This window comes from Bufo gargarizans, chromosome 11, assembly GCF_014858855.1.
Source record: "Bufo gargarizans isolate SCDJY-AF-19 chromosome 11, ASM1485885v1, whole genome shotgun sequence".
Taxonomy (NCBI): domain Eukaryota; kingdom Metazoa; phylum Chordata; class Amphibia; order Anura; family Bufonidae; genus Bufo; species Bufo gargarizans.
The window spans coordinates 45,519,602-45,547,527 of NC_058090.1; the positions used below are offsets into that span (position 1 = coordinate 45,519,602).

Below are 27,926 nucleotides of genomic sequence, written 5' to 3' on the forward strand. Positions count from 1 at the left end.
ATACAGGAAAGAATGTTTCCTAACCATTTTTCCTCTAAAATCGATTTTTATCTTCGGTTTGGTGTGTATTATTGTCAGTCTGTAAAAGTGGCGTACTACTCAGACAACATCGTTCTCAGCAGCGACCTGGGAGTCCATGATGCATCCAGACATCCTCCTCATGCTGTTCCCGAACCATTTTAGTGGTGGTTCCATAAATTTCTGACCTTTTTCTATGAAACAGACATCCTCCCCTCTTCAGAGCAGGGGGTGCCTGGTTTAATGCTCGGGTTCTTCCATTGACTTCCATAGTGGTTGGGTGCTCTGTAAAGCACCCAAGCATCCCAAAGTGTTCTACTCCAGCATCGGAGCAGTTTGGTGCTCGATCAACACTAGTGGAAATCTTACCCAGAGGAAACTGAACACAGAGCCTGGAGGTATATAATAAAGGGCTTTACATCCATGCTAGCTCCAAGCCATTCTTCCACTGCCTCCATTTATTTTATCTACCGTATGACTACAGCAACATTCAGAAGATCACTACCCAGAACAGTATGCATTGATTTTCTGTAAAATGGTAATTCGAGATAGTAGACTTTCTTCCTGGGGGTTTCAGATATTCAGCAAATCGTTGCACCTTTAAAATTTACTAATAAAAGACTATTTTATATTTGTGTATCTGTAGAGAAGATTCTCTGGTTGATCTTAGTTTTGTAGAATTCAACCTGGAAACCCCCCCACTAGCGTATAGTGGACGTATCATTCGTCCATATTACTCCCATGTACAGCGACTTGGGAGGAGCCGGAGAGGAGGATGGGAGTGGTAGTGGCTCTGGCTGTCACAATCGGCCACAGTGGCTGTCCTCACACCGTTGCCATACAATACTATCCACGCACCTCCCGACCGTCAGCTGCTTTAACTCCATGCACTTAGGTCCTGCCGATGCTCCACATGAATCACATCAAACTAATAGCAAAAGAAGCGCTTGTATGGCAGAAATCTTGTTTTCTTTATCAATTTTTTCCATATACAAGTAGTAAATTAGACAGTATATTCATACCGGTCTATTAGATGTTGCATAAAATCCTTGAGTCCATTTATAGCAGCAGCAGGGCATACATAGCAGCTTGGCTCACCACAGAAATGGACATCACCTGCAACGTTTCAGGGGCAAGCCCCCTTTCTCAAGCATCCCTCAAACTATTGCCCCCTCGAGCTGTGCACACCTCGTCATAAATTAAGCGCATCCTCCAAGAGCGCAGGGGCTATCAAATACCTTTGTAAAACGCCGGTCTTTGATAAATAACCCCTCCCATGCACTTTAATGAAGAGGCGAATTAAATGGCACGTTCACCTTTGAACACGGTTATATAATTAAATTCTAAAAGGCTATATTCAGGACATCTCCTAGCAGTACCTGCTTGTTCAGAGTCTGTATAGAACTTCCTCTGGCGATTTTGACTTTAGGAAGTATGGTGTACAGTAGTGTGATGTGGAAAAATTAACTCCTTTAAACCGCAGTGCACATTATAGGAGCTCAAATACGCTGTAAGGGCTCATGCACATGACCGTATGTATTTCGCGGTACACAAAACATGGATCCACTAAAATACGGATGACGTCCGCGTGCATTCCTTTTTTGTGGAACGGAACAGCTGGCCACTAATAGAACAGTCCTATCCTTGTCCGTAATGCAGACAATAAAAGGACATGTTCTTTCTTTTTATACGGTCCGCAAAAAAAATAAAAAAACAGACACAAAGAAAAAACGTTCATGTGCATGAGCCCTAAGGCTGTGTCATGTTCCAGAAATATCAGCAGAATTGTGAATGCAGCTCTGTTCTGTAATATGTAACTTTAGATTAGTATTGTGTGACTAAAGTAATGCATTTACAGACTTATTCATCATTTGTATGTACTTACTTACGGTATATCTGCATAAACTGTAAAATGATTTTAACCACTGAACATAGCCTAAGGCTATCTGCATACATTGTGGATTACACACCGACTGTTATGCGGAAAATCTGCAGCGTAACATAGTTCCAGAAAGTGAATGAGATTTGCCAGATCTGATGTGCATATTGCATATCGTGTGCGCATGGAAACTGACCTGCTGCATGTCAATTGTTTGTGCAATTCTGCACCCTATATATGGTGGTTTTTCTTATAGACTTCAATGGGGTTGTTACCAAACAGAAAATCTGCACAAAACAAAATGCACAATAAATAGTGCAGATTTAATGCAGATTTTCCACATACAGATATGCAATGTGCGCAGGTAGCCTTCAGGGGGTATTCCAGCATAAAGAAAAATAGTTACTCAGGGCTATGCATGGTGGAAATAAATAACCGCACTCATGCTTAACTCACTGATCCCTCGTCACTTCTGTTCTGATGATGTTGGAGGCACCACCGGACTGCACGAGTCTCGAGACCACTCCGTGTAGCAGTGCCGGCTCTACCTGCCTTTGACTGAATTTTGTAAACAGTGGGGAAACCTGGAAACAAGTGTTTAAAGGGAACCTGTCATCAGGAAAATGCAGTGTAATCTGCAGCAGCAGGAGGAGCTGAGCAGATTGATTATATAGTTTTATACGAAGATTCAGTAAAACATGTATTTTATTCATTTGAATTCCTTCTCATTCTGGGCTTTGAGGTCCAGGAGGCGGTCCTATCAGTGACTTACAGCCTTGCCTCTATGACTGTGTAGACAGAGATAGCTGTCAATCACTGATAGGACCGCCTCCTGGACTTCAAAGCCCAGAAGGTGCAGGGATAAAAATGAAAAAAATACAAGTTATACTGAGTCTGCTCATGCCCTCCTGCTCTATAATATTCTACCTTCAGCTCAGACATCCTCTTTAGGGTGACAGGTTGACTTTAATTTCCTTTCAGCTCCACTGCAGCATCATATCTGACATCAATAGTCTGTTCTTGTAAGGCATGGACGTGCTAGGTCCTCCAGAGCAAGAGATGCTCTTCGTAGCTGCTCAGCAGCCATGATATTTGAAAATGGGTTTTCCAAGAGAGAGTGCATATAAGTGATGCTTGTGATTCCCTCGATATCAGCAAACTGACTTCTGTGGCTGAAACCTTGCAACCCAAAAATTTCCCATTCTTAATGAAATCTGTCAGATGAGCTTGACTCGATCTGTAGCCCCTGTGTCCCCTCTCCTGAGCACTCCAAATTCTCATTTAAGCTGAATTCAGATAAGAATTCAGCTTAACCACTACAGGACCGCCGTACGCAGGATTGCGTCTTTGCGGCGGCCCTGTTATTCCGAGTGGACGCGCCGGGGCGTCATCTCGCGAGACGCGAGATTTCCTGTGAACGCGCGCGCACACAGGCGCGCGCATTAACAGGAACGGAAGGTAAACTAGCTGATCTACAGCCTGCCAGCGGTGATCGTTCGCTGGCAGGCTGTAGATGCGATTTCTTTTAACCCCTAAAAGGTATATTAGACGCTGTTTTGATAACAGCGTCTAATATACCTGCTACCTGGTCCTCTGGTGGTCCCTTTTGCTTGGATCGACCACCAGAGGACACAGGCAGCTCTGTAATAAGTAGCACCAAACACCACTAGACTACACTACACCTCCCCTGTCACTTATTAACCCCTGATCACCCCCCTGTCATTGATCACCCCCCTGTAAGGCTGGCTCCATTCAGAGGTCCGTATGTGTTTTGCGGATCCTCGGATCCATGGATCAGATCCGCAAAACACATACGGACGTCTGACTGGAGCCTTACAGGGGGGTGATCACCCCATATAGACTCCCTGATCACCCCCCTGTCATTAATCACCCCCCTGTAAGGCTCCATTCAGACGTCCGTATGTGTTTTGCGGATCCGATTCATGGATCTGTGGATCCGCAAAACACATACGGACCTCTGAATGGAGCCTTACAGGGGGGTGATCAATGACAGGGTGGTGATCACCCCATTTAGACTCCCTGATCACCCCCCTGTCATTGATCACCCCCCTGTAAGGCTCTATTCAGAAATTTTTTTGGCACAAGTTAGCGGAAATTGATTTTTATTTTTATTTTTTCTTACAAAGTCTCATATTCCACTAACTTGTGACAAAAAAATAAAATCTCACATGAACTCACCATACCCCTCACGGAATCCAAATGTGTAAAAAAATTTCGACATTTATATTCCAGACTTCTTCTCACGCTTTAGGGCCCCTAAAATGCCAGGGCAGTATAAATATCCCACCCCACATGTGACCCCATTTTGGAAATAAATGGGGTCACATGTGGGGTATTTATACTGCCCTGGCATTTTAGGGGCCCTAAAGCGTGAGAAGAAGTCTGGAATCCAAATGCCCTCCTAAAAGAAACTCATTGGAATTTGGGCCCCTTTGCGCACCTAGGCTGCAAAGAAGTGTCACACATGTGGTATCGCCGTACTCAGGAGAAGTTGGGGAATGTGTTTTGGGGTGTATTTTTACATATACCCATGCTGGGTGAGATAAATATCTCTGTCAAATGCCAACTTTGTATAAAAAAAATGGAAAAAAGTTGTCTTTCGCCGAGATATTTCTCTCACCCAGCATGGGTATATGTAAAAAACACCCCAAAACACATAGCCCAACTTCTCCTGAGTACGGCGATACCACATGTGTGACACTTTTTTGCAGCCTAGGTGGGCAAAAGGGCCCACATTCCAAAGAGCACCTTTAGGATTTCACAGGGCATTTTTTACACATTTTGATTTCAAACTACTTCTCATTAGGGCCCCTAAAATGCCAGGGCAGTATAACTACCCCACAAGTGACCCCATTTTGGAAAGAAGACACCCCAAGGTATTTTGTGATGGGCATAGTGAGTTCATGGACGTTTTTATTTTTTGTCACAGGTTAGTGGAATATGAGACTTTGTAAGGAAAAAAAAATAATCATAATTTTCCGCTAACTTGTGACAAAAAAAAAAAAGTTCTATGAACTCACTATGCCCGCCAGCGAATACCTTAGGGTGTCTACTTTCCGAAGTTGGGTCATTTGTGGGGTTTTTCTACTGTCTGGGCATTGTAGAACCTCAGGAAACATGACAGGTGTTCAGAAAGTCAGAGCTGCTTCAAAATGCAGAAATTCACATTTTTGTACCATAGTTTGTAAACGCTATAACTTTTACCCAAACATTTTTTTTTTTATAGGACTCAAATTGGTGGTGGCTGCTCTCTATGTAGCTATATGATGTGGTGCTGCAAATCCAAAGAGAGGACACCCTACCTCTCAAAAGTGGATAGAATTTTCAAAAAAGAATGTGAGGACGAGCACTCTCACAATTGGCATACATTTATTGAAAACCTAATATAATTGATTAGCTAAAATAAATAAAACAATAATACAATAAAATAATGTACATCCATTCAATTGACCACAATGGGATGCTCGATGATATCAAACAATTTGACAGTCTCTATCCGTCCTGTGGAAAATAATATGATAGAAAAACCTGTTTGGCCTGATATCCACAAAAGTTCAAGCAAGAGATGACACTCTTAGAGGTGTAACTCCACAAGTTTTGCTGTTGTACCAATGTGGTAGGTAATGACAGATGATAGTCCCGTCACATATAATGTTATTGTTGACAGAAAATCAGCTTTACAATTGTCGGCTTTACAGCCGCTTACCTCCCCTTCGTATACCCCTTCAGTCCTGCGGATTGCTTCAGACTGAGTAAACGGGGCTCGTCGGATACGGCTTGTTCCGTTGTTGTATTTGGTGGCCGGATTTACCGACTGCCGATCGCTTACCTCCAAGATCTATAGTATGGAGCGAGCGTGAGAAGCCTCCGGCTGGTAAGAGGCTGGCGTCTCACGTGGTTCTATTTGGTATCCGGGTTTGATACTTGCGGAGTACGATTTACGTCACTTCCTGTGACGTGTTCTCTCTAGTACATCCGATACTTCCAATTTGAGATTTTCGGATATCAGAAGGTATAGTACCAAAGTTCAATTTGCATGGCCATGCAGTAGAAGAAATGCCGACAGGTATATAGCGCAATCCCAGACGCGTTTCGGGAGTTATCAGCACTCACTGCCGAAGTGAGTGTGATAACTCCCGAAACGCGTCTGGGATTGCGCTATATACCTGTCGGCATTTCTTCTACTGCATGGCCATGCAAATTGAACTTTGGTACTATACCTTCTGATATCCGAAAATCTCAAATTGGAAGTATCGGATGTACTAGAGAGAACACGTCACAGGAAGTGACGTAAATCGTACTCCGCAAGTATCAAACCCGGATACCAAATAGAACCACGTGAGACGCCAGCCTCTTACCAGCCGGAGGCTTCTCACGCTCGCTCCATACTATAGATCTTGGAGGTAAGCGATCGGCAGTCGGTAAATCCGGCCACCAAATACAACAACGGAACAAGCCGTATCCGACGAGCCCCGTTTACTCAGTCTGAAGCAATCCGCAGGACTGAAGGGGTATACGAAGGGGAGGTAAGCGGCTGTAAAGCCGACAATTGTAAAGCTGATTTTCTGTCAACAATAACATTATATGTGACGGGACTATCATCTGTCATTACCTACCACATTGGTACAACAGCAAAACTTGTGGAGTTACACCTCTAAGAGTGTCATCTCTTGCTTGAACTTTTGTGGATATCAGGCCAAACAGGTTTTTCTATCATCATTATTTTCCACAGGACGGATAGAGACTGTCAAATTGTTTGATATCATCGAGCATCCCATTGTGGTCAATTGAATGGATGTACATTATTTTATTGTATTATTGTTTTATTTATTTTAGCTAATCAATTATATTAGGTTTTCAATAAATGTATGCCAATTGTGAGAGTGCTCGTCCTCACATTCTTTTTTGAAATTTTTTTTTTTATCAAAGACATGTAGAACAATAAATTTAGAAAAAAATTTATATAGAAATGTAGTTTTTTTAAAAAAAAATTACAACTGAAAGTGAAAAATGTCATTTTTTTGCAAAAATTTCGTTACATTTCGATTAATAACAAAAAAAGTAAAAATGTCAGCAGCATTGAAATACCACCACACCAAATGAAAGCTCTATTAGTGAGAAGAAAAGGAGGTAAAATTCATTTGGGTGGTAAGTTGTATGACCGAGCAATAAACCGTGAAAGTAGTGTAGTGCAGAATTGTAAAAAGTGGTCTGGTCATTAAGGGGGTTTAAGCTAGGGGGGCTGAGGTGGTTAAAAGGCTTTTCCAAGATTTAAATTTTTTTTACTGATGATCTATGCTCTGGATATGTCATCAGTATCTGATCGATGTGGATCCGACACCCAGGACCGCTGCCAATCAGCTGTTTTGAGAGGCTAGCAGCACTCCTGTGAGCACCACGGCCTTCTCCATGCTTACCAAGCACAGCACCATACATTGGATAGCGGCTGTACTTGGTATTGCAGCTCAGCCACATTCACTCCTAGGCCACATGACAAATAATCATGTCGTCACTGGCCTAGGGAAAGCACACAGAGGAACGCTGCTGCCTTTAACCAGCTGATCGGCAGGGGTCCCAGGTGTCGGACCCCCACCAATCAGATATTAATAACCTATCCAGAGGGTTCTCTAAAAAAAAAAAAAAAAAACACTGAGGGCTGACTCAGCAGGGTCAATAGTCTGCCCCCAGACAGCTATCATAGGACACAGTTAGCCCACACGCTGCCTATGACTTTAAGTGACCAGCCGGTCACTCAGTGCTGCCCTCACAAGCGACTGTTATCGTCTAACAGCGTGCCTCGCATTGTATGAAGCAGTTATTACACATAGATCAGTAATGTGTCCAGCTCTCTGTAATTGGCTCCACGCGTTTCCGTGCCTGCATAAACTCGCCACTTCTTTAGGAGCCCATTGCTACAAGTCGCACAATTTAGGTGATTGTGGGACAATATTCTGCCTAATTGTTAATACTCAGGTTGGAGCATCGGCGCTATAATTAATTATTTTATATTTTAACGTTCCCATCAGGCTAGTTAACCTTAGTCCCAGAAAAATCCTTTAATTTTTTAAAATATAAATACGATGAGTAAAATGAAAACTTAATCATGCAAGGATACTTTAGGTTTGTACTCGTATCACTTCTGAAATGATGAACGAATCACAGATGTCAGGTTACTATGGTGCGGAAATATTTCTGTCTTGTGGCAGGTAGAGATGCAGCTGTGAGTCACTGCCTCCAAAACAAACACAACACACAATATATTGTTTGCGCCGGTAATGCTGTGATTGACGGCTCTACCACTTTGGGGATCTTTTGCCATTACTCGTGCTAAATATAGTTTTCCGGCCCAGGGCAACAGGTACAGAAGAATTATGTGCAGGATAGATTTCCTGAATGGCTTCATCAGGCTGTTTACGATCCTTAATTTGATATACGTCGTCAATTAAAGAAGTGTTTAGTCTTTATCGGAATGGTTTATAGTTTGGCATTGGTGTGAGAGGCTTCAGAATTTGAAAGAGTGTCCCATAGCTAATTCTGTCAATTACTAAATGATTTAGTAGGTGACATTTGTACTGATCAGTTACACATTGCATTACATTTGTACACTTTTTGTATTTGAACAGTTTTCCAGGACTGTTTAGTGGCATCATCTGGCATGAGGGGCAGACTGGCCATAGACCTCACAGGTAAATTTTCCGGTGGGCCGATGCCCATGCGGCCGCCAGAAATTATATGCCTCCTCCGGCTGTCCGTGTTCCAGAATGAAATCTATAGCAGCTCAGAGCTACAATAGGTTTACTATGTAACATAGTAACATAGTACATAAGGCCGAAAAAAAGACATTTGTCCATCCAGTTCAGCCTGTTATCCTGCAAGTTAAAATTTCACTAGTTCCTGATGTAAATAATTCATGAATGTGCCAGGGTCAATGGGCCTGCGCACACACTGCCCCCTTTTCAGAAACCGCCAGAGGGCGGAGTAAAAATACCAGTTACGACTAAAAAAAATCGCAATGATGTTTAAAACCAACGTTTTGCAAGGATAAATGGAGTGGTCTTTTGAAGAGGTCTAAATGTATATTATGTATTTGTATATTTCCTAAATTAACTAGCACACGGGGCACATGCCCTACCAGTATTGCCTTTTTCATGTCACTTTCAGAGCCCGATCTGGTGACCACCATAAAGTTCACCCGTAACTATTAGGTAATAGTAAGTTAACTGATGATCTATAAAGATACTCAGATATACGCTTTGCTACCTCAATGTCCCGTCAGTACATCTAACAGCAGTAAATATCATGTCCATTGATGAGAACAGAGACCAAGCCCGGAATCACCTCTTGATGATGCAGCAGATGACTAATTTCTTCTGTACATCTAAAGCCCAGAAGAGGTCTATTATGCGTGGTCACACTTTATTAGGGCTGTGCCCGTATTGCGTCCTGCAAATAGCGGATCTGCAATATACGGGCACCGGCCATGTCTGCTCCGTGTCACAGATGCGGACCCATTGACTCAAGTGACTGGCTCTGCATCTGCAAACGGTGAGCACACGGCCATTTGTGATCCACAACATAGGCACGGGGCGCTCACGTTTGTGTGCATGAGCCCTTAGAATGGATTTGGAGATACAGAGGAAGCATATTTGTTGTCTTCTCTACCAGGTACAAAAACTGGTAAGTATGCCATAGAATTTTAACAAAATAAATGCTTTATTATCAAATGATCTACAGGTGTGTTTCATAATAATTTTGGTATATGCATCTGTTTTTTGTTTGTCCATGTTGAAGCTGTTGACACAGTGAAAAGTGTATGGTATTTGTTTCGTAAAGCACACTAAAAAAACTGGTATTCTGATGAAGGATTAGGCTAGTTTCATACTAGCATTTAATATCTGGCAGGCTGCACATTCCAGTATTGCTGGAAGCTAAAGCGTCTCCGTCCGGCCCCAACCTGGCAGATATGCAGAGAATTGCCGGATCGAAAACTGCTGCCCGCCATTTGGTAACCTATAACTTGATACCTCTTTCTGTGCCAGCTTGCCTGGGCTGCATGCCCTAAATTAATTTGAGGCCAGTTGGCACATAGAGAGGTATCTTATAGAGTTAATTGCAATCCAGAAAGAGGTTACCTTGCCATTGTGCATGGGCACAAATAATTTTAAGAAAAATATATTTACTTATGTAGTGAATATATCATTATTTCATATATTCAGTGGGGCAGATTTATCATAGACTATCATATCATAGCCTATGATCACCAGGCTTGCTGCAACTAAGTCAGGCACAGCATCCGTCAGTCTGTGCACCTGAACTGAAATTTACACAGGTCTCTGGCTGAAGTAGATTTCTGCAGTCTTCTACGTCAGAAAACTGGCGTAGAAGATTGTAAATGTGGCTGCCAGCCCTGCCACCTCCTCACACCCCCTTTTCAGGAAAGTGGCAAGTCCAGTGGAAGAATGGGATTTGTGGAATTTTTTTGGGACAAGTGCCATTATAAAAGTCACAAACATGCAGTGGCATATTAAAATGATAAATGTGGTCATACAGGGCCGGCCTTAGGTGTTCAGGCGCCCTGTGCGAGATAACCTTGTGGCGCCCCCCCCCCCCCCAAAAAAAAAAAAACACTGCTTGTTGCTGGCATCATGGCATAGGCTGGCTGACTATCCAACCAAGTAGTTACCAGCCCTCACACCCCAAAGGCCGGTGTAATGTTATACTTCCCTAGTTCGTGAGATTTCCCTACCCTCGTCACTTCCGGTCGCACCGGACATGACGTGAGGAGGTGTGCCGCGCAGGCGCACAACGACAGGTTAGGGAAATTTCACAGCAGAGTGCGCATGCGCCAGGAGCCTCGCCGGCGGTTAGGGTAGGGAAAAACTATGGGCCAATGCGCAGGCGCAGTGATCGGATGGATGTTCTCAGCTGAACACCGGCCGACACTGCGCATGCATCGGGAGCCTCACCAGCGGTTAGGGAAGGGAAAAATTACGTACGGGCCAGTGCTTTTTCCCTACCCTAACCGCTGGTGAGGCTCCCAGCGCATGCGCAGTGTCGGCCGGTGTCCAGCTGAGAAAATTCGTTTCCAATGTAGTATTAATAACTAAACAATTAAATAATAAACATATTGCATTGTCTACTTACCACCAGGACAATAAGATGATCTGGACTCTGGCTGCAGTCTGGCTCTGGGGACTCCATTGTCACTCTCTTCCCCCCCCCTCCCTCTCTTGTCACTCTTTCCCCCCCGCCCCTTCCCTTGTCACTCTCATTATCCCCCCTCTCCCTTGTCACTCTCATTATCCCCCCTCTCCCTTGTCACTCTCATTATTCCACCCGCCCTCCCTTGTCACGCTCATTATTCCCCCCCCCATCACTCTCATTATTTCCCCCCCCCATCACTCTCATTATTCCCCCCCCATCACTCTCATTATTTCCCCCCCCCATCACTCATTATTTCCCCCCCCCATCACTCATTATTTCCCCCCCCATCACTCATTATTCCCCCCCCCATCACTCATTATTCCCCCCCCCATCACTCATTATTCCCCCCCCCCATCACTCATTATTCCCCCCCCCATCACTCATTATTCCCCCCCCCATCACTCATTATTCCCCCCCCATCACTCATTATTCCCCCCCCATCACTCATTATTCCCCCCCCCCATCACTCATTATTCCCCCCCCCCATCACTCATTATTCCCCCCCCCATCACTCATTATGCCCCCCCCCATCACTCATTATTCCCCCCCCCATCACTCATTATCCCCCCCCCTCACTCATTCCACTCATTATCCCCCCCCCCATCACTCATTATTCCCCCCCCCCATCACTCTTATTCCCCCCCCCCATCACTCATTATTTCCCCCCCCCCATCACTCTCATTATTCCCCCCCCCCCATCACTCTCATTATTTCCCCCCCCATCACTCTCATTATTTCCCCCCCCATCACTCTCATTATTCCCCCCCCCATGTCACTCTCTTTCTTTCCCCCCCCCATGTCACTCTCTTCTTTCCTCCCCCCTCCCCCCTTGTCACTCTCTTTCTTTTCCTCCCCCCTTGTCACTCCTCTTTCTTTCCTCCCCCCTCCCCCCTTGTCACTCTCTTTCTTTCCTCCCCCCTTGTCACTCTCTTTCTTTCCTCCCCCCTCCCCCCTTGTCACTCTCTTTCTACTCCCACCTCCACCTCTAGTGTAGCGTGGCCGAGCTCTGTTAGGTCCGCGGTACAGGAGCATTTGTTTCCTGTACCCGGCCGGACTGAAAGGAAGTGCACACTAAGTGAGCACTTCCTGTCAGTCCGGCCGGGTACAGGAAACAAAAGCTCCTGTACCGCGGACCTAACAGAGCTCGGCCACGCTACATTAACAGGCGCAGGATTCTTTAGAGCGGCAAGCGCTCAGCCTCAGCCACTCAGGCGGCGCAGAATGAGGGGCGCCGCCAGCCGCCCCCAACTTATATAAGTAACTTTTTTTTTTTTAAACCGCAACGGGCGCCGGGCGCCCCCTGCTGAATATAGGAGGAGGGGGGGGGGGAGAAAACATAAGTGCCGCCTCGCCTGCCCATATTACATTGCGGGCTGTCGGCCGCCCGGCGCCCCTGTTGCTATGGCGCCCTGTGCGGCCGCACAGCCCGCACACCCCAAAGGCCGGCCCTGTGGTCATATATTTGTAGAGTGCTAAATCTGGCCCATCTTTTGGTGTTTTTCTTTACCATTTTTATAGTTTTCTTTTAGCAGGCAGCTTTGAACTTCTATAGAGATGCCGACATAGGCATACTTAGAGCATCCAGCATTTTGTTAAAAACACCAAAAATGCAATATGCACCGTGAAAATAAAAATGCTTTGTGTATAGTAGATTTCATAACATTTTCTGAAATTCACTACAGACAAAGCATAAGTCTGTAGGGTGCTTCTTGAGTTGTGCTTCAGTTTTTTACATTTTTAGCAAAACACAGCATGCTCTAGGTCACCGAAAAAAGGCAAACAATGCTACATAAAACACCAAAAAAAGGTTGGTGTGCAATCGCTTTATTTCCATTTTTCTGGTCAAAGAAAATATCACTATCTCGTTATACATAAACTTTGCCCCAGGTTTCGCCTACAGGAACCAAAACTGATATCTGATTGTTGCCTTTGTCAACCCTGATGAATGATACAGTGGAGGAAATAATTATTTGACCCCTCACTGATTTTGTAAGTTTGTCCAATGACAAAGAAATGAAAAGTCTCAGAACAGTATCATTTCAATGGTAGGTTTATTGTAACAGTGGCAGATAGCACATCAAAAGGAAAATCGAAAAAATAACTTTAAATAAAAGATAGCAACTGATTTGCATTTCATTGAGTGAAATAAGTATTTGAACCCTCTAACAAAAAAAGACTTAATACTTGGTGGAAAAACCCTTGTTTGCAAGCACAGAGGTCAAACGTTTCTTGTAATTGATGACCAAGTTTGCGCACATTTTAGGAGGAATGTTGGTCCACTCCTCTTTGCAGATCATCTCTAAATCCCTAAGGTTTCGAGGCTGTCTCTGTGCAACTCTGAGCTTGAGCTCCCTCCATAGGTTTTCGATTGGATTAAGGTCCGGAGACTGACTAGGCCACTCCATGACCTTAATGTGCTTCTTCTTGAGCCACTCCTTTGTTGCCTTTGCTGTATGTTTTGGGTCATTGTCGTGCTGGAACACCCATCCACGACCCATTTTCAGTTTCCTGGCAGAGGGAAGGAGGTTGTCGCTCAGGATTTCACGATACATGGCTCCGTCCATTTTCCCGTTTATGCGAATAAGTTGTCCTGTGCCCTTAGCAGAAAAACACCCCCAAAGCAAAATGTTTCCACCCCCATGCTTGACGGTGGGGACGGTGTTTTGGGGGTCATAGGCAGCATTTTTCTTCCTCCAAACACAGCGAGTTGAGTTAATGCCAAAGAGCTCTATTTTGGTCTCATCAGACCACAGCACCTTCTCCCAGTCACTCTCTGAATCATTCAGGTGTTCATTGGCAAACTTCAGACGGGCCTGCACATGTGCCTTCCTGAGCAGGGGGACCTTGCGAGCCCTGCAGGATTTTAATCCATTGCGGTGTAATGTGTTTCCAATGGTTTTCTTGGTGACTGTGGTCCCTGCTAATTTGAGGTCATTAACTAACTCCTCCCGTGTAGTTCTAGGATGCTTTTTCACCTTTCTCAGAACCATTGACACCCCACGAGGTGAGATCTTGCGTGGAGCCCCAGAGCGAGGTCGATTGATGGTCATTTTGTGCTCCTTCCATTTTCGAACAATCGCACCAACAGTTGTCACCTTCTCTCCCAGCTTCTTGCTAATGGTTTTGTAGCCCATTCCAGCCTTGTGCAGGTCTACAATTTTGTCTCTGACATCCTTGGACAGCTCTTTGGTCTTTCCCATGTTGGAGAGTTTGGAGTCTGCTTGATTGATTGATTCTGTGGACAGGTGTCTTTTATACAGGTGACTAGTTAAGACAGGTGTCCTTAATGAGGGTGACTAATTGAGTAGAAGTGTCTAACCACTCTGTGGGAGCCAGAACTCTTAATGGTTGGTAGGGGTTCAAATACTTATTTCACTCAATGAAATGCAAATCAGTTGCTATCTTTTATTTAAAGTTATTTTTTCGATTTTCCTTTTGATGTGCTATCTGCCACTGTTACAATAAACCTACCATTGAAATGATACTGTTCTGAGACTTTTCATTTCTTTGTCATTGGACAAACTTACAAAATCAGTGAGGGGTCAAATAATTATTTCCTCCACTGTATATGAATGAGGTCTATTATTATTATTATTATTATATAGTTAGTAATATTTCCCTTTCTGCAGTAACAATGAGACTCTTTTCAAGATCCATAGACTTTTCTGCAGTCTGTATTGTGGATGGAAACGTTTAGGTATACTTCTATAGAAAAGTTGACATTACAATGTTCTGGAGCCACTGTATTAAGCGAAAGATGACTCATGCCGTGTAAATGACTTTAACACATGGAAATGTTTTAACCTTGCTTTGTTCGGTCATCCACACACTATAGGCGCAGTTTGGTAAACTGTAGCTCTTGGCCCCTGTTGTGTTGCCACTCTACCCACCAAAGGTGAAGGGCCACAGGGTGTCAAAGCAATTTACTGGCAGTGTAGGAGGGTGTCAACAAGGCAGAACGCTCAGATACTGTTCCTCTATATACCATTCTTTCTCTTATGTCCCAACAGGAAAACCATAAGGGTAAAAATAATAGATGAGGAGGAATACGAAAGGCAAGAAAGTTTCTTCATTGCACTTGGTGAACCGAAATGGATGAAACGCGGAATATCAGGTGTGAGCCAGCTACTATCACCCCACTTATTATTTTCTTTAATCTTTCCCTTTCCACCTTCTTTTTGTGTTACCTCAATCAAGCAATGCCATCTTCCTCTCCTGTGTATTCCCGCTCTCACCATTTTTCGGTCATCTACACCTTAGCTCATTTTGTTCCTTCTCGCTTTCTTTGGCATCATCATCTTTTAATCCAATTAATTTATGCCGTTCTTTCCCATTCATCTATGCTGTAACCGTTTTACTGCACAACAAATCACATCAATGAGATAATGTGTTGCATGGCTTTCACATGCTGTGTAGTTGCCTTTTATGCTCTCTGGTTTACTTTACCATGAAAGACGTCTGTTTCAATGATGGAATATTGTGTACAGGAGTGGGTAGAGCTGAATGTGTAATGTATGGCTCTGTAGAGGTGTGATTGTTAATTCTTTCTGCAATTCCTTATCGGATGAAATCCTGACACTGCTTATTTATGATAGAAAGGAATATTCCTGGGTTATTTAGGTCAAAGGAGTTGTCCACTAACGTTCATATTCTCTAATGGGCATATAGATGCATGGCTTTCCCCATTCACGTCTATGGGAGTTCCAGAAATAGCTATTTTAGGGGTGAGTGGAGAAAGCCACACATGAACGACCACCTCTCTACTCAAAGCCATGACATCTCGCACCTATCGCACATTTATGGAAGATCTTGTGGATTTGCCATAAATGTCTAGATGGGATTAACCTTTTAAAGAACTAGGGTGATGATGCGACTCCACTTCAGGTGAGCAGTGTGCACACTCGTGTGAAACTACCTTTGGGTTTCTAACGGATAACCTGTCTCTCTTAGGCTGGTTTCACACAGGTGTTGCAGGAACATGCACGATTTTTCCACGCGAGTGCAAAACATTGCACCCGCGCAGAATACTCGCCTGTGTGAAAGGGGCCTTAGGCCTCTTTCACACGGGCGAGTTTTCTGCCCGGGTGCAATGCATGAGGTGAACGCATTGCACCCGCACTGAATCCGGACCCATTCATTTCTATGGGGCTGTGCACATGAGCGGTGATTATCACGCATCACTTGTGCGTTGCGTCAAAATCGCAGCATGCTCTAAATTGTGCGTTTTTCACGCAACGCAGGCCCCATAGAAGTGAATGGACCTACGATTTTCACGCATGGTTGCTAGGTGACGATAAGGATGGGGACCTGATCGTTATTGTTTTCCCTTATAACATGGTTATAAGGGAAAAAAATAGCATTCTTAATACAGAATGCTTCGTAAAATAGGGATGGAGGGGTTAAAAAAAAAACAAAAAAACTATTAAACTCACCTTATCCACTTGTTTGCGCAGCCTGGCTTGTCTTCCTTCTTCTTTGATGACCTGGAAAGAAAAGGACCATGGTGATGGATCATTTGATGGACCATGTGATGAGCGCAGTGACGACACTAAAGGTCCTTTTTGCTCCCATGTCATCAAAGAAGGAGATAGAAGACGAGGCAGGGCAGCGCAAACAAGTGGATGAGGTGAGTTAAAAAGAAAATGTAACCCCTCCATCCCTATTTTACTAAGCATTCTGTATTAAGAATGCTATTATTATCCCTTATAACCATGTTAATAAGGGAAAATAATCAAATCTACACAACACCTAACCCAAACCAAATAACCCCTTTAATGTGTCAGTCCAGTCAATGGTGGCTTCATTTTGCATCTCAGTACAGGGCCTAGATGGGAGCGGCGATCAGATAATGAAAGATTGAACTGAGCTGCCCTAGTATTCACACGGTGAGGAAAGTCCACAGGATAATAAAGCACCAAATAAGTCAGAGATTTTCAAAATATTACCTACACAGTGCAGACATTTTCAGCATGGATATCAACTTGCAGTGTGGATTTAGAAATTTTCGGCGTGTCAATTGTAACACGTGGATTTGGTTAAAAAATGCTGTGAAAACCGCTTAAAAAACTGCATGGAAAATCTGCATAAACCACACTGCTGTGTGCATATACTCTAAAGGTATATGCATACAGTGCGTATTGAGCATGGATTTTCTGTGCTGAGTTTCAGCTAAGTACAGTAAATTAGTAATGGTGGATCAGGCAGCCGGATTGCCTGAAAACAGAGATGTGAACGCTGCCTTACTGAAATGTGAACTCAGCCTCACTGGATGCGCAGTACTCTACACCTGGTGGTATCTGCAGTTGGTCTATGTAATATAAGATTTTATATTGTAATGTTATGTATGGAACTTACCATTCCATTCCTTCCCTCTTGGTAGGAGTGGGCAGGGAGGGGGAACTCTAGAGAGAGATAGCTAGGCCAGTGAGGAAACAAACATTTGCTCCCACTCCAAAGGTTTTTAGGGCCACAGAATCAGCTCAACTGTGAGGAACCCTGCTCCAGGGAGACTGAAGGTGCAAGATCTAGGGCGCCACAGTCAGCGGAGTGACCAGCAACTAAAGTTTCACAGATCCTGCTGCAGCAAAGGGGAGAACATGTTAAGACACCCATCACCATAAGCCCAGCTCAGGCAAATCCAAAAGCCTGTAATTATCAATTGGACACTTATAGCCACAGGTGCCGATTTATAGCCATAGCAAAGGGAAATCAGGAGAGAGAGAGAGAGAAGGACTACTCTAGAGTGCTATTGTCTGCCATGCCTCATCACCTGGGGATAGAGACATGACATCTTGTACAGACTGCAGCTGGATGTATTTAATTTCCTCCTTTGCACTCAGTAAAGAAAAGCATTTGTTGTTCTTCCACATCTGCCTGATAATTTCACACCACCTTTTCACTGCACTGAACCCCTGGGAGCGATGGCCTGAGGGATTACACCAGTAACACAAAATCGTATCAGGACCACTACCACACCCATTCTCTGCTTTGGGTCCCTGTGTGCTCACTGCAGAAGTGCCTACCAAACTCTGTCATCTTGAGATATTATATAAAATGATTTGGTGCCCGTCAAAATTGTAAAGATTTTTCATCCATTAACATTCTGCCCTGTCAAATCAGTCAGCAGCTTTCATTTTCAAGAAATCATCACATACAATCCGGTTTTCAAGATCCATTAAATGAATTATTGCAGGTTTTCCAAGAAATGCTTTGCAGGTCTCTTCAGATGACTGCAGTACCCTCTGTGATTTTACACCAGTTTAGGCATGCTGACATGCTCTTTAATTATGGCGTACACCTGACAACTTAGGTTTAATGGGATGGTTTGTATGCAGAAGAATTAGACATCAAATGTTAACACTGCCAGTAGTGCAACTATAGCAGCCCAGTTACTTAAGCAAATGGAAAAGGTCCATTTTCAGGGCACTTTTTTAAATTAATTAATTAATTTTTTAAATAATGCCAAAGTACCTTAGAGATGTTATCAGATTGTGATCCCAGAAAGTAGCATGGTCAGTAAATGGAAAACAAAATTCCACCAAGTGATGGGCAACCCTGTAGGTCAATCTTTAGAAACCCATTGCTATCTGCTGCCATAACGGAGGTAAGCTGCAATCAACCATGCATTTCTCCTGTAGAGCCTTCTGCAGGGAAAATGGAATAATACATGCCAACCAATCAAATGAATGGCCAACCATATATTACATAGATAGATAAATTGGTTGCAAAGGTGGACATTCACTTTTACCCCATTGACTATTTCCTCTTTGAGTCTATTCTATGTCATTTACTAATGCAGTCCACTGTATATTATCCTGCACTCTGATTATACTCAGGGTATTCCAATATTCAGTCACTGACGTCTAGTCAGATTTCCTAGGAAACCAGTAGTCATGTAGTTTATGACATTGGCTGTGTACACCCGATCATCTTGTACTGCATGGTGGCATTTATTTGTGCTGCAAGGACAATATTTCTATCTATTATTAATTGTACAATCAAATTTTATTGAAAAGCTAATGAAACATATGTCCTTTAGAACCATGGAAATGAAATGTCCTATGCCCAAATTACCATACTAAAGGGGTTATCCCTGATTTTCATATTGATGATCTATCCTCCATAGAGCCATGCCACATTGTGCCCTTCTAACCACACAGATTCCTGACTAATTACACTGTTTATGGACTGACTGCAACTTTTACTATGGACTGACTAACCTCAGTGATTACAGTAGATTGACTTACCTTAGCATTTACATTAGACTATGGATTGACTGACTGCAGCATTTACACTAGACTATGGACTGACTGGCCGCAGCATTTACACTAGACTATAGACAGACCGCAGCATTTATACTAGACTATGGACTGACTGACCGCAGCATTTACACTAGACTATGGATTAACTGACCACTGCGTTTACACTAGACTATGGACTGACTGACCGCAGCATTTACACTAGACTATGGACTGACCGCAGTGTTTACACTAGATTATGGACTGACTAACTGCAGCATTTAGACTAATTATGGAATGACTGACCGCAGCATTTACACTAGACTATGGACTGACTGCAGCGTTTACACTAGAATATTGACTGACTGACCGCAGTGCTTGCACTAGACTATTGACTGACTGACACCGTTTATGGACTGACTGCAACTTTTACTATGGACTGACTAACCTCAGTGATTACAGTAGATTGACTGACCTTAGCGTTTACATTAGACTACGTATTGACTGACTGCAGCATTTACATTAGATTGTGGACCGACCGCAGCATTTACACCAATTATGGAATGACTGACTGCAGCGTTTACACCAGACTATGGAGTGACTGACCGCAGCTTTTACACTAGACTGTGGACTGACTGACCGCAGCTTTTACTCTAGACTGTGGACCGACTGACCGCAGAATTTACACTAGACTGTGGACAGACTGCAGCATTTACACTAGACTATGGATTGACTGGCCGCAGCATTTACACTAGACTATGGACAGTCTGCAGCATTTACACTAGACTATGGACAGACTGCAGCGTTTACACTAGACTATGGATTGACTGGCCGCAGCATTTACAGTAGACTAGGGACTGACTGCAGCATTTACAGTAGACTATAGACTGACTGACTGCAGCGTTTACACTACACTGTGGATTGACTGCAGCATTTAGACTAGATTATGGACTGACAGACCACATTATCTACACTAGACTATGGACTGGCCACCAATTTGGACAATGAGCTGTTTTGGCAGGTGGACATTAGAGGAGTGTGGCAGCAGCAGACAGGCATGCAGTTCATGGACACCCTCATTCCCCCAGCTAGAATGAAATAGTAACATAGTTTATAAGGCTGAAAAAAAGACATCTGTCCATCCAGTTTGACCTATTATCCTGCAGGTTGATCCAGAGGAAGGCAAAAAACCCTGTAAGGTAAATTCCTTCCTGACTCCAATCAGGCAATCAGAATAACTCCCTGGATCAACGACCCCTCTCTAGTAGCTATATCCTGTAATATTATTACACTCCAGAAATACATCCAGGCCCCTCTTGAACTCTTTTAGTGAACTCACCATCACCACCTCCTCAGGCAGAGAGTTCCATAGTCTCACTGCTCTTACCGTAAAGAATCCTCTTCTATGTTTGTGTACAAGCCTTCTTTCCTCCAGACACAGAGGATGTCCCCTCGCCACAGTCACAGTCCTGGGGATAAATGTTAAATTATGGGGAGCCCCCCACCAAGCTTAATCCGGCCCTGAAGAAGCACAACTGCTTTATCATACTAAATGCAATGCAGTTGTGTATATAGTGGGGAAAATAAGTATTTTATACATTGGCGATTTTGCAAGTTTTCACACCTACAAAGAATGGAGCGGTCTGTAATTTTTATCGTAGATACTCTTCAACTGTGAGAGACAGAATCAGAAAAATCCCCAAAAATCACATTGTACAATTTTTAAATAATAAATTCACATTTTATTGCATGAAATAAGTATTTGATCAATGCCAACCAACAAGTATTCTTGTTAGTTTTTCTTTAGGAAGCCCTCCTACTCTGCACTCATCACCTGTATTAATGGCACCGGTTTGAACTTGTTACCTGTATAAAAGACACCTGTCCACACACACTCAATCAATCACATTCCAACCTTTCCACCATGGCCAAGACCAAAGAGCTGTCTAAGGACACCAGGGACAGAATTGTAGATCTGCATAAGGCTGGGATGGCCTGCAGGACAATAGGCAGGCAGCTTGGTGAGAAGGCAACAACTGTTGGCGCAATTATTAGAAAATGGAAGAAAGACAAGATGATTGTCAATCTTCCTCGGTCTGGGGCTCTGTCATGGAAGGTGTACAGAAAACTAGAAGACACAAAATGAAAATCCGACTGACTGGATCCAAAACTAAGGAACCAAAGGGAGAGCCCTGCAACAGGCCTGGCTCTCTCCCTAACTGCTCAGCCTATGCAAAAATCACAATGGTAGATGATCGCATATCCTCGTTCCTCGACTGTATAACACCTGAACACCCTATTATAGTGAGGGGACACGACCACCGACTCCCTACACTTGATACGGAGGGAGTCAGGGTCACCTGGGATCCAGAAAACAGGAAAACAGAAATGAATGAACAAAACTTATCTGTAGAAGACTCAGTAGTAGCATCTAGCATGCACACACTCCAGGAAGTTGTATAAACCGCAAAGTGATGCAGTATGGGAAGGGATTTAAAGGGATGCAATCAGTGCAACTACATGACAGCTGAGATGAGAAAACAAAAGCAAAACAAAAGGAACCTCAAGGAGGAGGTTCTGAAGAACGTCTGTCAGAGCTTCTCAGATGTCTGGTGGTGACGGGCTCCATGCAAGATCTCGCCTCATGGGGAGGTAAGGATGATTGAGAATCAGGAATCAGCCCAGAACTACGTGGGTGGACCTGGTCAATGACCTGAAGAGAGCTGGGACCACAGTCTCAAAGATTAGTATTAGTAACACACTACGTCGTTATGGATTAAAATTCTGCAGGGAACGCAAGGTTTCCCTGCTTACGCTAGCACATGTCTAGCCTGTTTGCAGTTCGCCAATGACCATCTGGATGATCCAAAGGAGGCATGGGAGATGGTTCTGTGGTCAGATGAGACCAAAATAGAACATTTTGGTATCAACTCCACAACGTGTTTGGAGGAAGAATGAGTACAACCCCAAGAGCACCGTCCCAACCGTAAAGCATGGGATGGAAACATCATACTTTGTGGGTTCTTTTCTGCAAAGGGGACAGACTGCACTGTATTGAAGGGAGGATGGATGGGGGCCATGTACCACGAGATTTTGGACAACAACCTCTTTCCCTCAGTAAGAGCATTGAAGATTGGTTAGTGGCTGGGCCTTCTAGCATGACAATAACCCAAAACACACAGCCGGGGCAACTAAGGAGTGGCTCCGTAAGAAGCATTTGAAGATCCTGGAGTGTCCTAGCCAGTCTGCAGACCTGAACCCAATTGAAAATCTTTGGAGGGAGCTGAAACTCAATGTAGCCCAGCAACAGCCCCGAAACCTGAATGATCTGGAAAAGATCTGTATGGAGGAGTGAGCACATATCCCTGCCGCAGTGTGTGCAGACTTGATCAAGAACTACAGGAAACACCTGACCTCTGTAATTGCAAACAAAGGTTTCTGTACCAAAAATTTAGTTCTGTTTTTCTATTGTATCAAATAAAATGTAAATTAATTAATAATTTAAAAATCATGCAATGCGATTTTCTGGATTTTCTTTTAGAGTCTTTCTCTCACAGTTGAAGTGTACCTACGATAAAAATGACAGACCTCTCCAGTCTTTGCAGGGGGGAAAACTTGCAAAATTGCCAGTGTATTAAATACTTCTATTCCCACTGTATATAGACATCTCAGATATAAACACTTGAATTTTATATTCTAAAAATCCAAAATATCATGAGCGGAATATTTGAAGTCAGTTTTGCTTAAGTCTGCGTTGTTGTACTTTAGGCCTCATTTATTAAACGTCTCATGTTACTTGATAAATTTGTCTTATCCTTACGACTAATTTTTGTCTAGAAAAAATCCTCCAGTTTTCCTGCTCCACTCTTCTACTGGAGTGAGGCTGCGACTTAAAAAAAAAGTCTTAATCATAAATCTGGATTGAAACTCATTAATATAGCTAACCACACCCACTTTTCCCACCCACATTACAAAACTGGAATGAGTGGTGTACAAATACAAACGTTTTTGTGCAAGGGAGCGCCAAAAGTCGCAAAGGCCCCATTTTGCGACTTTTTGAAGTATGGAGTGAAGGTATGCTAAATCGGGGCCTGTAAGCAGGACTTTTGGAAACTTTGGAGAGCGCTCTCTTGGCTATTTTCGTTGTTTTCATTTATCATCTTTGGGTTGGTTTGGCTGTTTCCTAAGCGCCTGTTCATCTCTATGGAGTGAGATATTATGAGATATTATATGCCCATCCTGCTCTATGGCCAAGAATATGAATTTTGGGCCCCTTGTTTTCCACAATGGGTGTCCCTTTCGGATAACTAGTATACAATAGGGGTTGTCCCTTTACAAGGTACTTGATGATCCACAGGTTTGATGCTGAACCCCGGTATAGTTTTAACACTGATATATTCCAGCAATTGCCTATGGTAGATTTGGCAATAACAGGACCTGCAGTTTCTTCTCTGCTGTGTATTTTTGTTTATTGTCATGAGGTGAAAAATTTCTAAAAATGGATGGGGTGAAATTAATTTTCTTAAGAATAATCTGGAGATGTGATAAATCATATTTTATGGTGTATGCTCACCTGACCTGGGAAAATCTCAGCATAGTTACTCCTGTATCTGCCTGTATTGTCCTTAAAGAACTATATAGAGTTAAAGAAATGGGCGACGAAAATACACTGTAAGCCATGCACCGCAGGGAACATCTTTCCTGATGGATCCTGCATGCTGACTGCAGATTTAGAGCAGCATGCTCTCTTGACATCTACAAAACATCTCTTATTGTATTCCTGGTGCTCCTAAGCTGAAAATATCCTGCCAGAAAGTGGGAGACCCAGCACTGTGAGAGATTCTTTCAGCTCTCATTCTCTTTTAGAGCATCCAGCACCTGATTTATTCAGTAAATAAAAGGCCGGTGATTTACAGTCTTGACACATGCAGGGTCACTGTTAGGATGGTCAGACAAAAGGCGAGCACCCTGTTATGGAATCATAAACCCTTTGCTTGACTATACGAAGTTATAATGGAGTGAGATATATATATATATATATATATATATATATAACCTAAAACCTGCACTGGCATTAAGCAAGAAGCAATGAAAAATCACTCAACAACAAATGTTTTGGTTGCCAAGTCAGCCCGGCAGATGGGATCTATTTGCATTGATTTATAAGAGTCTTGACTATAATATATCCTTAGTAGTAGTTGCTTCATAACACCTCTCCTCCCTCGCCAAGATCGCCTGTAGTTTAAGACCACCACGTCCACAAGGATGATGACCCAAGGTACTTCCAAACATAAGGTGCTTTATTAGAAACAAGCTCAACGCGTTTCGGGTAATGTATATTAGATCCCCTTCTTCAGGAGCATAGACACTTTCTATGCCCCTGAAGAAGGGGATCTAATATACATTCTACAGGCGATCTCAGAGAGGGTGTCAAGTGTCTTGAGTTTATCTTGTACACCCCCCCTCCCTAGTGAAGTAAGTGACATATTCGATTCAACTGGCCTATTATGATTTTTACTGTATGTTTTAGGGTTATAATTCTAATCATTGTGTATACCTTTTATGAGCTAAAATATAAGATTGCCCAATTAGTATAAAAAAGAGCAGTTTTATTCTATTCACTTGGAATGGCGCCTGTACACTTGTTATTTTTATATTGTTCAGACATACGGTCCACCATTTCTGGCGAGTCCGTGCCATTCTTTTGGTTCTGTGGGTTGTAGCCCATCACCTCAACATCTTCCTGGTCTCCGATTGCCTCTTTTGGGTGTCCCATTGGTGCCCTTCCTTGTCCCCTGTCACCACTTGTCTTTCTATTCCACCACTATTCCCTTCCTAGTTTTTTTCCCCTCCTTTTGTGCCTCACTCTGTTTTTTGCTTTCTGTTCTTCTCAGTGATACCTCTCAGACATAACTCACCACCTGAAACTCTGAAATCTTTTTGTTCCTCTGGTGTGCCTCAGGAGACACCTTGGTACCACTAAGAGTGCTGGCACACGGCACGGCTGTGCTACATTTTTGAAGCAGCAAAAAAAAAAAACGCAGGGAGGAAACACATAGCAGAAATTAATTACGTTAATGTAACTTTATTTTGTAATTAAGGTGATTAAGTTATGCTGTGTGTTTTCCATTTGCTGGAAGAAAAAGCACCATAAATGGGAGTACATTGTTGCAACAACAAAAAAAATGCTTTTTAAAGGCACTTTTTTCACTGCACCAAAAACACCACACAGCCGCAACGTGTGGCAGCACCCTCACAGGCCGAGGGTTTAATTAGGAGAGGGAAGCTCTTTATCTTATTGTCTGTGAAGGTTCTCATTTATCCAGGTCATGGTATATATCTGTAAAGAATAATTCAAGGCAACTGGACGTACTGTAGATTTCTTGAAAACGTTTCACTCGTTCTTCCAACGAGCTTTCTCAATTCTGAGTTACTGTACAAACATTCTGGGAATAAATATGTAACTGAATCCACATCTGGTAATTATACCCAGCATTGGGTCAAAGGTGTTGATCCCATTATCCTAATTGGAGTCAGTAGGTGATAAAGACTTCCCAGAAAAAGGTGTCAAGACAGCATTGTATGTGGAAGACAATAGATGTCTAACCCCACCCCCCCTCTATTCAAGCTTGGCTTCTCCATTTTTATGTAGATGGCCTCCTTCACGCCTCGTTCGTACCAATCGGCCTCCTTATCCAAAACACGTACTTGACTGTCTTCAAAGATGTGACCTGTTCCTTTTAGATGTAAGTACACGGCTGAATCTTGACCAGAGGTTTTGGCTCTTCTATGCTGAGCCATATGCTGATGTAGTTGTTGTTTTGTTTCGCCAATATACAGTTCTGAGCATTCCTCATTGCACTGGACTGCGTACACAATGTTGTCCATCTTGTGTTTAGGCGTTGGGTCTTTGGGGTGATGGACAACATTATGTACGCAGTCCAGTGCAATGAGGAATGCTCAGAACTGTATTTCGGAGAAACAAAACAACAACTACATCAGCGTATGGCTCAGCATAGAAGAGCCAAAACCTCTGGTCAAGATTCAGCCGTGTACTTACATCTAAAAGGAACAGGTCACATCTTTGAAGACAGTCAAGTACGTGTTTTGGATAAGGAGGCCGATTGGTACGAACGAGGCGTGAAGGAGGCCATCTACATAAAAATGGAGAAGCCAAGCTTGAATAGAGGGGGGGTGGGGTTAGACATCTATTGTCTTCCACATACAATGCTGTCTTGACACCTTTTTCTGGGAAGTCTTTATCACCTACTGACTCCAATTAGGATAATGGGATCAACACCTTTGACCCAATGCTGGGTATAATTACCAGATGTGGATTCAGTTACATATTTATTCCCAGAATGTTTGTACAGTAACTCAGAATTGAGAAAGCTCGTTGGAAGAACGAGTGAAACGTTTTCAAGAAATCTACAGTACGTCCAGTTGCCTTGAATTATTCTTTACAGATAAAGATATATCTTATTGTGAACCCAGTGGGCACCTCAAGCCCTTTATAGAGACCATTTATAGGAACCTTATTTTTAAACAGTTTTATTCATTTACAATCAGATATAGATTGGCCCTGATTCTCCAACAAACCTCACAGGCTTGTATGAACTTTTCTTAACCTCAGTCGCTACAATAAAACAACTTCCTCGAGCTCAAGGAGGATCATTAATGGCATGTCAGTGTTATAATGGTGACACTGCTTTTGTAACATCTTCCCCTGCAGCCTGCTCTATTTTGACTCCTATCCCCCACACTTGCTGTTTGTATCCCCTCGCCTCTTCTCTGTGAAACTATCATGTTCTCCTGTCACCCATGAAACCCACCAGAACCTGACATGCTTATGTAAGGCTTTCCATAAAGAGCTGCACCTACCGTATTGATCCTTTGTTATTCTGCAGAGGGTGTTATTATATAACATATCATCTCTATTCCATGAATAATCTTCCTGAGCATCACAAGGTTTTTTTTTCGTTGCTGTCTAGAAAAAGAGGAGACATCTGGCACTTATAGTCTGACCCATTGTCTGCTGTATTCAGATGTCCTGTACCTGCAAATATCATTATATGCTAAATAGAAATACAGAATTTTACCCATTCAATTTTCAGAGCCAAAGAACTGGTGGAATATGAGATTTGTCTTACACGCCGCTCTGCTAAACAGATTTACTCCTCTTAGGCCTTCATACTGATATACACTGACATAAAGCTGGCCTTCATCTAGGCACCACAGTGCGGCCATCTTGCCTTGCAGATGGTTTCTAAAGCATGCTGCCCTGTTGTCACAGGTGCTCTTACATTGCATTAGGATTTCTATACGTCACTATGACATTTTGTCATCCGTTGCCCAAGTTGTGACTTAGGTGTCACTTCTGTTTAGTGTCTAATCCACGCATGCTCCTAGGGATCAGGGTTGGAGTGGTATTTTGCTGAATATGGTCATTCTGCAGCTTTTATCTAAAACTAAAATTCAATGCTTTTATTCTTCTGTAAAGCCAGGGCTCCATGGCCACATATGTTGATGCAGTCTCATGTGAGAATGCAGAGAAAGCCAAAACTCCA

At 43.2% G+C, this 27,926-nt stretch overlaps 1 protein-coding gene across 5 annotated transcripts in view; it reads left to right on the top strand.

The window, feature by feature from the left end:
- SLC8A3 (solute carrier family 8 member A3) overlaps nt 1–27,926 on the top strand; it is a 314,434-nt gene that overhangs the window by 249,689 nt on the left and 36,819 nt on the right. For 3 of the 5 annotated variants that reach the window (XM_044272300.1, XM_044272302.1, XM_044272303.1), the window contains one exon: nt 15,133–15,236. The exons of the other annotated variants lie outside the window; for them this stretch is intronic. In XM_044272300.1, the coding sequence (XP_044128235.1) occupies nt 15,133–15,236 (104 nt within the window). The remainder of the gene's footprint in view (nt 1–15,132; nt 15,237–27,926) is intronic. 5 annotated transcript variants of the gene reach the window in all.